An 11669-nucleotide genomic window follows, 5' to 3' on the forward strand; every position below is an offset into this window, starting at 1 on the left:
CTGTTTGTTCTGCGGGGATGTGGGTTGCTCAAAGGCCCATGTTAAGCTTCAAATGACAAAAGGTTTCGTAACCAAAAAATGTGATTGTAAACGTTACCGATGAAATCGGGGACGACGGAATTCCAACACATTCCGACGGAAACAGCAGAGGACGCACATGGAGGTACTGCGCAGGCCCCCTCCCGGAAGACAGCTCACATCTGGATGTCCGGGCAGACAAGACACTGGATAGACATGACGCTGGGCAACTGTAACACCCACCCTGCCTGGGGATCCGCAGGAGGGAAGCACTTCACCCTGGCCGGTCCCTCGTGCTCCCAGGACTGAAGGGGCTGGGGCATCACCTTTACAAAGAGGTGTGGGCAAGCCCGGAACCGGGAGCGGTGGGCCTGGAAGGAGGGTACTCATCTCTGGAAACCCACGGACCCAGCTCGCAACCGGCCGCGCCAGTCCTGGACCAGTGTCACCATGTCAGCGTCGTCACTAACAAGGACTCTGGGCAGTGGCTGGCCAGCGCAGTCGATGTGACTGAGGTCGCTGAAGTGTCCCACGGAAAAGGCTGGTGCTGTGAATGTGCACACGTGTGTCTGCACACACTCACACATAGATGTACATGTGTGAGGGTGCTTCAAAAGTCCATGGGGATTTTTTGTTACCTTTAATTCCATCTTTCCACAAGCTTTTTGGAACCCTCTTGTATCTTTACCAAGGGGCCTGAGTCACATGGTCCGCCGAGCCTTCGGGGCTCCAGAGGCTTGGACCTCTGCTGAGGGCCCTTGTCCACAACCAATAGCAGGGACAAGTGGGGACGATTTCAGTTACACCTCCTGTTTGTTGCCTGTGTTCCGTCAACAGCTGTCTGATAAGAAGCAGATGGCAAAGACTAGGAAAAGAAGTGAAATAAATGGATGATTCATTAACTGGATAATTAGCCCGGGGTTGTGAGTTTTATGATAAAATCTTAAATACTAAATCACAGCTCCAGATTTGAGCTGCTCTGATCCAGCAAGCATGATAAGCGGCAGCCCCGCCCTTCCACTCTTGAGCTGGGAAATGAAAATGCTGACCCTGGAAAGCCCGGTGCCGTCCCACGGAGAACCGGAGGACCGCCCCGGAGGACAGGGAAGAACGGCCGCTGCCTCGTGCTCCCCGCCGAGCCTGTCCGTCTTTACGGGAGCCTGCAACTCTAGATGGGAGATGAAAACTCGGGATCTTGGGGTCCCCTTTGGACCCATTTTTATTTTGTTCTCGCTTTTATTTTCTTCCTTTTGGACTGAGGGCTTTCATTTTGCCATTGCTGTTGGGTTTCTCTTTGTGTGCACGTGATGCTTCGAGTGAAATCCAGGGTGGGTGAAGCATCTTGGGTTATGGCCCTGGAGACTGGGCGGAAACGGGAGCTAATACTGATGAGCACAACAAGTTTTCTAACATTGATTGTGGGGATGATTGCAAAGCCCTTTAATATATTTAAACCGTTCAACTTTAAGTTTGTGAATTATGTCAATAAAACTTAAAAATAGATTTTAAAATGTTGGAAAGAACCCTCATCTCCCGCTGAGCAGCTGGAGGGTTGGCTGCCGCCCTTGTGGTGAGCAGCCTTGTCTAACCCAATGCGTCACCAGGCAGCTTCCGACCCGGGGAAAATCCACTGCTATTGAGTGGATCCCGGCTCACCGCGGCCTGATAGGACAGAGTGGAACTGCCCTGTGGGTCCCCACACTCAATCTTTACTGGAGCAGAAAAGCTTTCATCCTTCGCCCACGGAGCGTCTGCTGGTTTCGAACTGCTGACCTTGTGGTTAGCAGCCCAGCGTGGAAAACTAGGCTCTCATAGACCTGTGAGTCTGGTGGTGACGAGTTGCCAAGCATTTCTGTGTGAGGTGGACAGTCTTATGTAAAATCCTTACGACGGCCCGGCGAAGGAGGAGTTAGTATGCCAACGTTACGAATTCCAAACGCGTTCCATACACCGGTAACCTTCTCCTGCTAACCCAGATGGCCAGCCAGAAGTGCCTTGTTGGCACCTAACTACACACACCACGTTCTGATGAGAGAGAGAAAGAAGGAAGACATTGTCCTTCCTCTAGTCCTCCTGGGCAGCCTTTCGGAAGGAGGCTTCCGTGTGGTCTCAAGAGCAGCCCAAATGCTAAGCTGTAGGTGCCCCGGGCGGAGGCTGGTTCTGAACCCCACGGTCCTTTCCCTGCTGCATTTTCCGAGCAGGGGGCTCATCCAGGTGGGGCCCCCCAGAGAGCTGTCGGATAGCCGAGGCCCTTTGCTGCCTCACAGACTGCTCCCTAAATAAATAGCTACCTGAGGGCCTTCCGAGTGAAACCGGCAGGTGATCCGAAGCAACGAATTTAAACCAAGCCCCGTGGTGCTGTGTCTGAAAGGCGAAGGAGCAAGGGCTTTTCGCTCTGGGTTTACAAGAGTTGGTGAGCTGGTCGTGCGGGGCCACCTTGGCCCTAGGTGGCCTGGGCAGCCCTGGTGAGATTGCGGCCAGAATGCTCCCTAGAAGGAGGAGTGGCCGGGCTTCTCCCGTACTGTGGACCTGTTCTCCCGAGACTTCAGTCCTGGAGACTGGCATGATGTTTGGTAAAGGAGAGGGACAGGCAGAAAGAAGGCTGACTCAGTGGGGTGGCTTGACACGGGGCTGTGCAGTGAGCTCATGCATGACCGCTGTGAGGTGAGGGGGCTCGGGCCTCGGGCCTCGGCAGTGCGTCTTCCTGTCGGCAGCCTTGCTGTGAGATGGAGCCGCCCAGGTGGCACCTAACAAGGAAGCGGCTCGGTGTCTGGGGGTCAGGACCTCACGGGCATCGTCGCACCGGCTGGTGTCAGCAGGGATGGTGGTGCCCAGGCAGACGTGGAGACCTGTCCTGTGCCTGGCGTCTGCCTTGCTTCCCTGGGATAACATCGTGTGCTCAGCCTGGTCGAGAGCCAGTGCCCCGGTGCCTCAGGGTTCCGAAAGGGGTTCCTAGGAGCAGAGCCGTCGAGCTGAAAATGTCCTGACTTGACTTGTACCATCTTCTATTTGCCTGTTTGCCCCCAGGGAGAATCGGGGCGGGGGCGTTAAGTATCATCCTTTAACTGCTCGTTATACATGCTCTCTCCTTGCATGCAGGTGGGGGTGAAACAGGACCCCGCTTTCCTGTTTTGTGAACTAATGTGTGCATCGCAGCCCCCAGCGCCACTTGGCCTTCTGTCGTTTGCTCCTGAGACGGCTGATTTGGGTTATAAAGAGTTTGCTTGTTTGTCTCCGGCTGTTCTAGCACAGCGGTTCTCAACCTGGAGGGTGGAACGACCCTTTCACAGGGGTCGCCTCAAGACCATCTTTCTGATGGTCTTAGGAACCGAGACACTGCTCCTCTATCTGTCTCCAGGCGGATCCGCCCACATGCAGATAGGCCCACCTGCGGAGTCCCCACCACAGGAGGAACTGTATGACAGGGTCGCGGCATGGGGAAGCTTGAGAACCACTGTTCTAGCATAACTCACCTCCCCTGCCCGCAACAGCCCACCCAGTCTTAGGTGACTTCCACCCTGAGGGTGGGGGTGGGGTGTGTCCCTGCCCCACCCACCCACTTAGAGATGTAGCAGTTCCAGCTAGAGGTTGCAAACCCCATCATCACCAGGTAAACTGCAGAGCTCAAGGCAGCTTCCAGAAATCGAAGCGTTCTAGCAAGTTGGGTTTGTTTGTTTGTGTTTTTACTTTGCACGTATACAAACTACCCTCCATCTTTCTTATTAGTGAAACTGCCTGGAAACACCGGGTTTTCCTTTTAACTCTGTGTTAAGATTAGATCATGTTGACTCTTGAAAACAGTTGAATCTCATTCACGTGGGGACTCTGGCCTGGTTCACTCTTTCTTCTCCCTCAGGGCCCTCCTTCCCTCTGCCACAAGCTTCGTCTTCAGCAATCACACGCATCCAAAGTTACCCAAGAAGCCACTTAGTTCTGACCAGATCTTATTTGAAAGTGCCATGCCATCTATGTGTGTGTGTGTGTGTGTGTAATCTATGTGCATATATGTGTTATATTTACCTACATGCCTGGATGTTATACACACACCCCTATCTGCATATGAGGGGGATTCAAAATGTTCATGCAAAACTGAAATGAGAATTTTTCCATGAATGTAAGTAATTTGGGGAAGTGGGATCTGTTTATTTTGTTTTAAAATTAACTTTAAGGGTCTCATTTGCACATCACACAATTCAGCGGTTTAAGTGCATTACAAGGGTTATAAAATCATCGCCAAAGCCCGTTTTGAAACACTTTCTTCATTCTTGTACTCGTTACTATTAGCTCACTCTTCTCCCTCAACGTCCACTACTGTACGCTGGAGAAACTTTTACACTGCTACTATCTAAACATTTACTTCTCCTGGTTTTCAGATAAAGAAGAACCACATACTCCCCAAAATAGCCCAATACTGATAAAACAGAGAAAAGTCTCCATCTAAAAGAAGCCAGAAAATAGTTTCTGAACAAATTTGAAATGGGTCAGAAGGGGGAACAAATGAGAAAGTGTGAAATTTTTGAAGCCCTTTTGTGGGTGTGTTGTGGGAAATGGAATGAAGATACTGGAAGAAAAGCTAGTGGATAAAAGAAATAAATGAACATGGAATTTAGATATAATAGAATTTCCCACAAGCTTTTTGAAGGGTGGGAGGGTGTGTGTGTGCGCGCGTTGCGTTGCGTTGCGTTGCGTTCCGTTCCGTTCCGTTCCGTTCCGTTCCGTTCCGTTCCCTCCTCTCCCCGCTCATGTTACTGCAGTTCCCATTCTCTGGGAGGCCAGATGGGTGTAGGAGGGGCCACGGGAAGAGGACCTGTGGGATAGGTGCATCTGTGGAGGAGGCAAGAGAAGGTCATGTTTACCCTGGCAGTCTATTGAGTGGAAAGGAGCCGCTTCAAAGGACCAGGGGCCGCCTGTAGCCGGCTCTGACCACGTGGGTTTCACCTCCTGACAGCTGTAGTCATTTCATTATAAATGACCAGTCACTTAATTAGAGACCGGTTTCAACTACTAACAGGAAGAAGATGCTGTAATGGGCTAGTGCATTCTATGGCAAGCCCCGCTTCCGTGTTTTCCCTGTATGGAGGCCTGATATCCCACTCGGGTTTCCTAGAAGGTGCTGTGGGCAATGTGCTCCCCCAAGAGCTCATCGGTGACCCAGCGACTGTCCCCGGCACATCTGGACCAGGGCAGAGGGCCACCCTCATCCCAAGAGATGGTTTTACTCTTGTTACTTTAAGTGATTTTTGCTCTAGTTTTGTGACTAGTAGCTACTCCTCATTTTCCAGGGGTTTAGGAAGATGGAGATAAAAGTTTCTGAATGTGAAAAATGCAACAAAAAACTCCCTGCTTTTGAGTGGCTTCTGGCTCACAGCCATTCTCTCGGACAGAGCAGAACTGCCCCTGAGGGTTTCTGAACCGGTAACTCCTTACAGGAGCGGAAAGCCTCATTTTGCTCCCTTACAGCAGCTGGTGGGTTCGAACTGCGGACCTGGCAGGTAAAAGATGGGTAGGATTTTGCTTCAGATTAGGCCCTTCCGGGTGGCAGGGACATCCTAAGAGAGGCACAAAGGTAAGACATTCTGCCTCGTATGCAGACTGCTAAGTGGTCTGGTGGGACTGGGCTTGGCGTGAGTAGACTCTGGGGTAGGGGCCATGTGAGAAATGGAATGAGCAGACGAACAGGAAGGAAGGATGAGCTGAGCGGGCATAGGAAGGGCAGGTGTATCAAGTTTGAGGGGTGCAGGAATGATCCTCAGGGGTGGGGCAGAGCTGGAACATTTTCAGCTGCAGGCCAGTGAATTTGTATCCTCCTTCACATCCACAAAGCCCTGGTGGGGTTGAGGGTGATGAGTTGCTCTGCTTACTAAGGTGACCAGACGTCCTGTTTTCGGCGGGACAGTCCCTTTTTTAACATTTTGTCATATGTCCCGCGGCGTTTTTAAAAAGGCCTGATTTTTGGAAAGAATTTACAAGCTAGGGAACAGCAAGAGAACGGGAAGGGAATATACATAATACATAACACCATTCAAACAGCTGCTGATTTGTTTCCCATAGATGTGGAAAATATTGTTATTAAAATCTATTTTTATTTCTATATATACACTGTGCGCATTGAAATGCTTAAAGAATTTTGTGAAACTGCAGATGTCGAATATCAGAAAATACTTGGATACAGGAAAACGTTCTGGTTAGCTCTTTTGCCAGCTGTCGAAAGAATTTTGAAAATATACGAGCCTTTGAAATCCTACTTTCTATCACAGGATAAATGTCCTAGAATTTTAGAAGAGTTTTTTGAAAAAGAATCTTCAAAAATTTGGCTAGAGTTTGTACACAGTCAAGCAGCTCTTTTTCAAAATGCTATAAAACTTATTGAAGGTGACAAAATTTCAGTAATCGAAGTAGCAAATGAAGTTAATCATTTAAAATTTCAGTGTCAAGAGCAGTTAGAAAATAATTTTCTTCCATTAACTATCCGTAACAGTATAAGCCAGCTAGAAGAACAGGTGCAATAAATCGTGCAGGTAACATGAATCACGTTAGAAAGTTCTATAGTAACTGCATAGATTATTTAGAAGAGTGGACGGTACATTACACTGATATTGAACATTTTCACTCACCCCCACCCCACCCCCGGTCAGTGGTGTCCCACTTCACCAATGTTAAAATCTGGTCACCTTATCCTATTCCCATCCCAGCTCCACCACAAAGCGTTCGGAATCTCCCCATTGACGGGCATGGCTCTTTCTCCCTCTGACCTCCCCAGTGCTTTCTGTTGAAAAGTTAACGACACTGAAAAGTCAAACAGGTGGCACAGAGAACACGCATTCCCTTGCCATTTAGATTCTACACGTAACATTGGGCTGTGTTTGCTCTATCACATCGCCACCCACGTGTTTCACAGGGCCCTTACTCCTAGGGGTTTCAGTGTACACATCCGTAACTGGAGTTCTGTATTTAGTCAAAGTAAAATTTATGGACAGTGAAATGCACAAATCTCCAATGTGCCAGTGGGTGATTCCTGTCACAGAGCTACTCCTTTAGTGTAAAAGCCCCTATAGATTTAGAGCTTTACCTTCCCACCAGACCATTTTTCACACCCCTTCCTAGTCAAGCCCCACCTCTCCTCTCAAATGCAGTCATTCCATTGATTACTTTGTTTGTCTAGAACTGCCTTAGTTTTGTCATTGTACTTGAAAGACAACTTTATTGGACATGTAATCATGGCTGGCAATTTTTTCATTCAAAGTTTTGTACATGCCGCTCCATTGCCTTCTTGCCTGTGCGGTTTCTGCAGGGCAGTCAGAGGCTTTCTTGTTCTCCATTGTAGGTGACTTTTTGTTTTGCGTTATTTTAAGTCACCTTGGGGATTACTTCCTTGTCTTTTGTTTTAGCAAGCTTGATTATGAGATGTCATGTAATGTTTTTGGAGGGGGAGGTCTAAACAAGGTACACTGAGTTTCTTGGATAGATTTTTATCTCATCTTTCATGATATTAGTTAAATTTTCTGTCAGCAAGTATCCAACAGGTGTGTGTGTGTGTGTGTGTGTGTGTGTGTAGTTGTTTTTGCTTCCTCGTGTTTTGGAATTCCAATCACACGTACTTTTTTCCTCTTGATTAAAAAAAAAAAGCCAATCTCACTGCCATTGAGTCAATGCCGCCTCATAGCGACCCTACAGGACAGGGTAGTACTGCCCCTGTGGGTTTCTGAGACTGTCACTCTTTACAGGAGTAGAAAAGCTCGTCTTTCTCCTACAGAGCCGCTGTTGGTTGTGAACTGCTGACCTTACAGTTAGCAACCTGACATGTGACAACTACTCCATCAGGGCACCCAGTTCCTCTTGATAATGTCCCAAATAACCAGTAAGCTTTAAATAAGTTTTTCTTAATTTTTCCTCAAATTAATATCCAAGGATTTATTCTTTGTTCCACTATTAACTTTTCTATTGATTTGATTGTGCTCCTGTATCTTTCTATTGGGTTGTCTATTTTTTTATTTTTTGGGGGGTCAATTTTTGGATTTCTAGTTACTGTTTTTGTATGATTTCTAGTTAATTTGTTTTGTTATGATATTGTTTGCCTCAATTTTTCTATTGCTCCGTGTTCTCCTCAATCTCTCTTTGACCTTGCAGAGACCCCTATAGATTCATCGTTATTGCTTATTAGGTTCCCATTGCTATTTCTTCCTCTGGAGGCGTCTCAACTTAGTTCTTTATTGTGGTTGGTTGCTGACGTTGTCACGTCCTGCTTTTTGTGATTCAATATTGCCCTGTTTCCAAGACATCGAGGTGTTGTAATTATTTACTTGTTGTGATTATTGCTTATTTTGTCCGGGTTTGTTGCTTTGTTTAGATTCACCTGAGTAGGGGTGGGGATGGGGCTACTCTGGTTGCTAGTCTGGTCACACGAGGGCTGTCAGAGCTGTCTGTGGGTGGGTGGTGCAGAGGCTGGACATGTGGGGGAAGCCCCCTGTGACTGGTCTTGTGGGGCAGCTGAGGATATAGCTACTGTAGCTGGTGAGGTGCTGTGCCTGTCCAGCCAGTCACGGTGCAAGAGTGCAAGGGTTGCTGGCTTGGGTGCTGGGTGCGACCAGGGTGCCTGGGTTGTACATCACTGGACTGGTGGTACAGAATCTATTACCAATGATTCCAAATGGGCAGGGCTGCACGGAGCTGGTTGGAGCAAGACAGTCGGAGTGTTGGGCACAGTGTGGGGAGTGAGGTGAGAATGTGACATGGGGGAGGGTGTGTGGAAGGTCCTCTTCCCCAGCATAGGTGGCTGGAGGGGTAAGGAGGTGCTGGTGGTCTGCAGCCCCTCTCCCCCCATGTGGGTGTAGGAGTGGGCCCTTCCAGCTGAGGGCTCACAGGGCTCACTGACTGGGTAGGCCAGTGAGACCCTGGTGCAGGCCACTGTATGGCAGTGGACCCTACAGATCTGTGGGTACTCAGCAGGAGTGGCCACCTAAGGAGTGGGCATTGCTACTCTATAGAGGCCTGGCTCCAGGGGCAGGGTATGGTGAGTGCTGCTGGACCAGTGTCATGTGTGGAGGAGTCAGGAATGGACCAAGGGGAGGGATCACAAGGTCTTCGGCCTTTGGCACGGGGTCCGAGAAGGACGTGGGGAGTTTAATGCATGTAACTTTCACAGAGCACAGCGCATTCCCACCCAGTTCTCAACCTGGGTGCAGTGTCTGTCCTGTGTGGCTGCACTGTGCAGGTTAGCAGACAGGCCGTCGCTCTTGTGTCTTTGTACGGCCCCTTCTCCCACTTGGCACGCTCGTCAAGTTTTTCAGCCTCGGAGTCCCAAAGCTGTAGCTTATACCCGAGCCACCTGTTTGCTCGGCCCTTCTTGTAAAAGCGATGTGAGGGGGCATCAGGCTGTACCACCACCTTGGATCCCCGCCTCAATTCTTAGAACGTGTCGGACACCGCCCCATAGCTTTTCCTGTGCCTCCACTTTGATCTTTACTGCCACCCTGCTCCCTCAGTGTGGGAGAAAGAGGAGATTTTCTCTTCCCATAGAGAGCTGCGGTCTCGGAAACCCACAGGCGCAGTTCTACCCTGTCCCGGAGGGTCGCTGTGAGTCGGCACCGACTGGGTGGCAGTGAGTTTGAGTTACCTACTAGACAATGATAGTTTAAGTAACTTCCACATTATACGGGTATTGGATTGCAAGAACCAAGAGTTCTTCTCCAAGAAAATTTGGAGCAATGGAAATAATTTGATTGTAGTTGTAGATTTCCACAAAGGCATTAATCAATACCTGACTTTACACAACTTGTGCACAAAATAAGGTAATAAAACCTGGCAGAAAATTCAAGTAAGCTTGGGCTAATAATTCTCTATGCTAATTAAGTTGCTTAGCTAGAAAAAAATATGCACGAAAGTCATCATTAGCTTCCAAAGCCAGACAGCACACAGGACTGCAAGAAATGCCTTCCCGGTCAGGTTGGGGCGCAGGCTCGTGTTGGATGAAGCCAGAATGGCCCTGCGCGCGCGTGTTTGACCCTCTGTGTCCCTGGGAGCATGCCAGCTGAGCTCTCTTTCCTTGCAGGTATGCTTCAGAAGCGCCCTTCCATCGATGACTTCGTAAGTGCCCTGGTTTCCGACTTGGACCCGGACTTCGAAACGTTCTTCATGGATTCTGAATAATGGAATACGCCTGAAGATTTTCAGCCAAGGTCACGTAGATAGTGTTTCTGATTTCACGATTCGCTTCTGTTAAAAAAAAAAAAAAGATAAGAAAGCCCTTAAGAAACTAAGCTGATAGAACTTTGAATAAAGAATGCGTTTGTTTTAACGGTGCTGCCTTCTGGCCTGCTTGGCAGAGCTCTGGGCAGCTGGGGCTCTGTGCCTGGGTGAAGGACGTTGCACGGGAGCAGAGAGTGGCTCCTCGGAGGGCGTGCCCGCCTCCTTCCGGCGTCACTGGCTCACTGAGCCTCCCCTCTGCCCGTGACCTTCAGTTGGCTCACTTGGCCACGTAATTCTAAAAGCACAGCTATTTTAGTTTTAGGCTCGATTTAAAGCCGTCTTCAGCGTGCCTACAGGTACAGGTCTTCTGAATGACCACCAGTTCTTAGCACCGCTCTGCTAGCCTTCGAAGATGTCGTTTGGCCTTTATCCTGAACCCAGACTGACAGCATTACATGGTCGCACAGCTTGCCCTACTAAGAGACCAATTATTAGCTGTATTTTTCTCCACCACTAAAGTGGATTGAGTTACAGACTGTCCCTTTAAAATGGCAATTGCTGCCACCCCCTTCGTGAGCCTCACGAAAGGACCATTGGTGAAGGAAAAAGGTGATCACCCCCACCCCCACCCCCCACCCCCACCCCGATGAACAGAATCAGGAGGACTCTCTACAAGCCGAGAAGCCCCTGAGACTAGATGGAGACCCCACCACAGCGACCCTTCCACCACATGAATGCAAGGGGTGTGGCCCTCCCCCACCTCCTGCTCCTGTTTAGAGACTCCGGTCAGAACCCGGTGCTGAGCAGCCGAAGGCCACAAAGGTGGTACATTGATGGGATCCACAGGCCTCGGTTGACCCCTTTCCCAGCCCCTCCTCTAGAAGGTGGCACTCTGCCAGCATGTGAGAACTGCCAGTCCCACAAAGCCCTTGAGCAGGGAGTAAGGCAGGACAGTACTCAAAACGAAAAGCTCCCAACGCGGGCCAGGGCTGGGGGGTGCGGGCGGTCTGGCAGCTGGAAGAGACCAGAGGAAACTGAGCAGGTGATGGGTCACATCCTATTGAGTCATAGGGTCTAGCTAAGCCATGGGGGCCGAGAAGGGGGGAGTCTGGCAGATGGGCACTGTACCAGTGCCCTTCCACTGTGGGAAGTGAATGCAGAGGAATTTACATCCACCCACCTGTCTGTTCAAGGAAAAGTCGAGGAGGTGCATTAGCCGACCCCAGGTGCACAGCCAGCAAGCAACAAGCCCTGAGGATGGCAGAGAGTAACCGGAGTCCAGATGTCCTTCAGGACAGGGGTAGACACAATGCCCGGAGACACTGGAGCAGCATCACTTTGGAGGTTCATTTTAAGAACTAATGAATAATTTAGAAACTGTTTCGTGTTGTTAGTGAAGTTTAAGAGCACAAGGAATTTCTGAAGCAGAAGGCCTTGGTCTTAGACCGGGTTCTCTCAAGAAGCAA

At 49.5% G+C, this 11669-nt stretch overlaps 1 protein-coding gene across 1 annotated transcript in view; it reads left to right on the top strand.

The window, feature by feature from the left end:
- The window catches only part of MIPEP (mitochondrial intermediate peptidase), a 127349-nt gene extending 117091 nt beyond the window's left edge, over positions 1 to 10258 (top strand). The window contains exon 19 of the mRNA XM_075562822.1: positions 10067 to 10258. Coding sequence (XP_075418937.1) covers positions 10067 to 10164 — 98 coding nt within the window. The 3' untranslated portion in view covers positions 10165 to 10258. The remainder of the gene's footprint in view (positions 1 to 10066) is intronic.
- The last annotated feature ends 1411 nt before the right edge of the window (positions 10259 to 11669 follow it).

The sequence above is a fragment of the Tenrec ecaudatus genome, chromosome 11 (genome assembly GCF_050624435.1).
Source record: "Tenrec ecaudatus isolate mTenEca1 chromosome 11, mTenEca1.hap1, whole genome shotgun sequence".
NCBI classification, from domain to species: domain Eukaryota; kingdom Metazoa; phylum Chordata; class Mammalia; order Afrosoricida; family Tenrecidae; genus Tenrec; species Tenrec ecaudatus.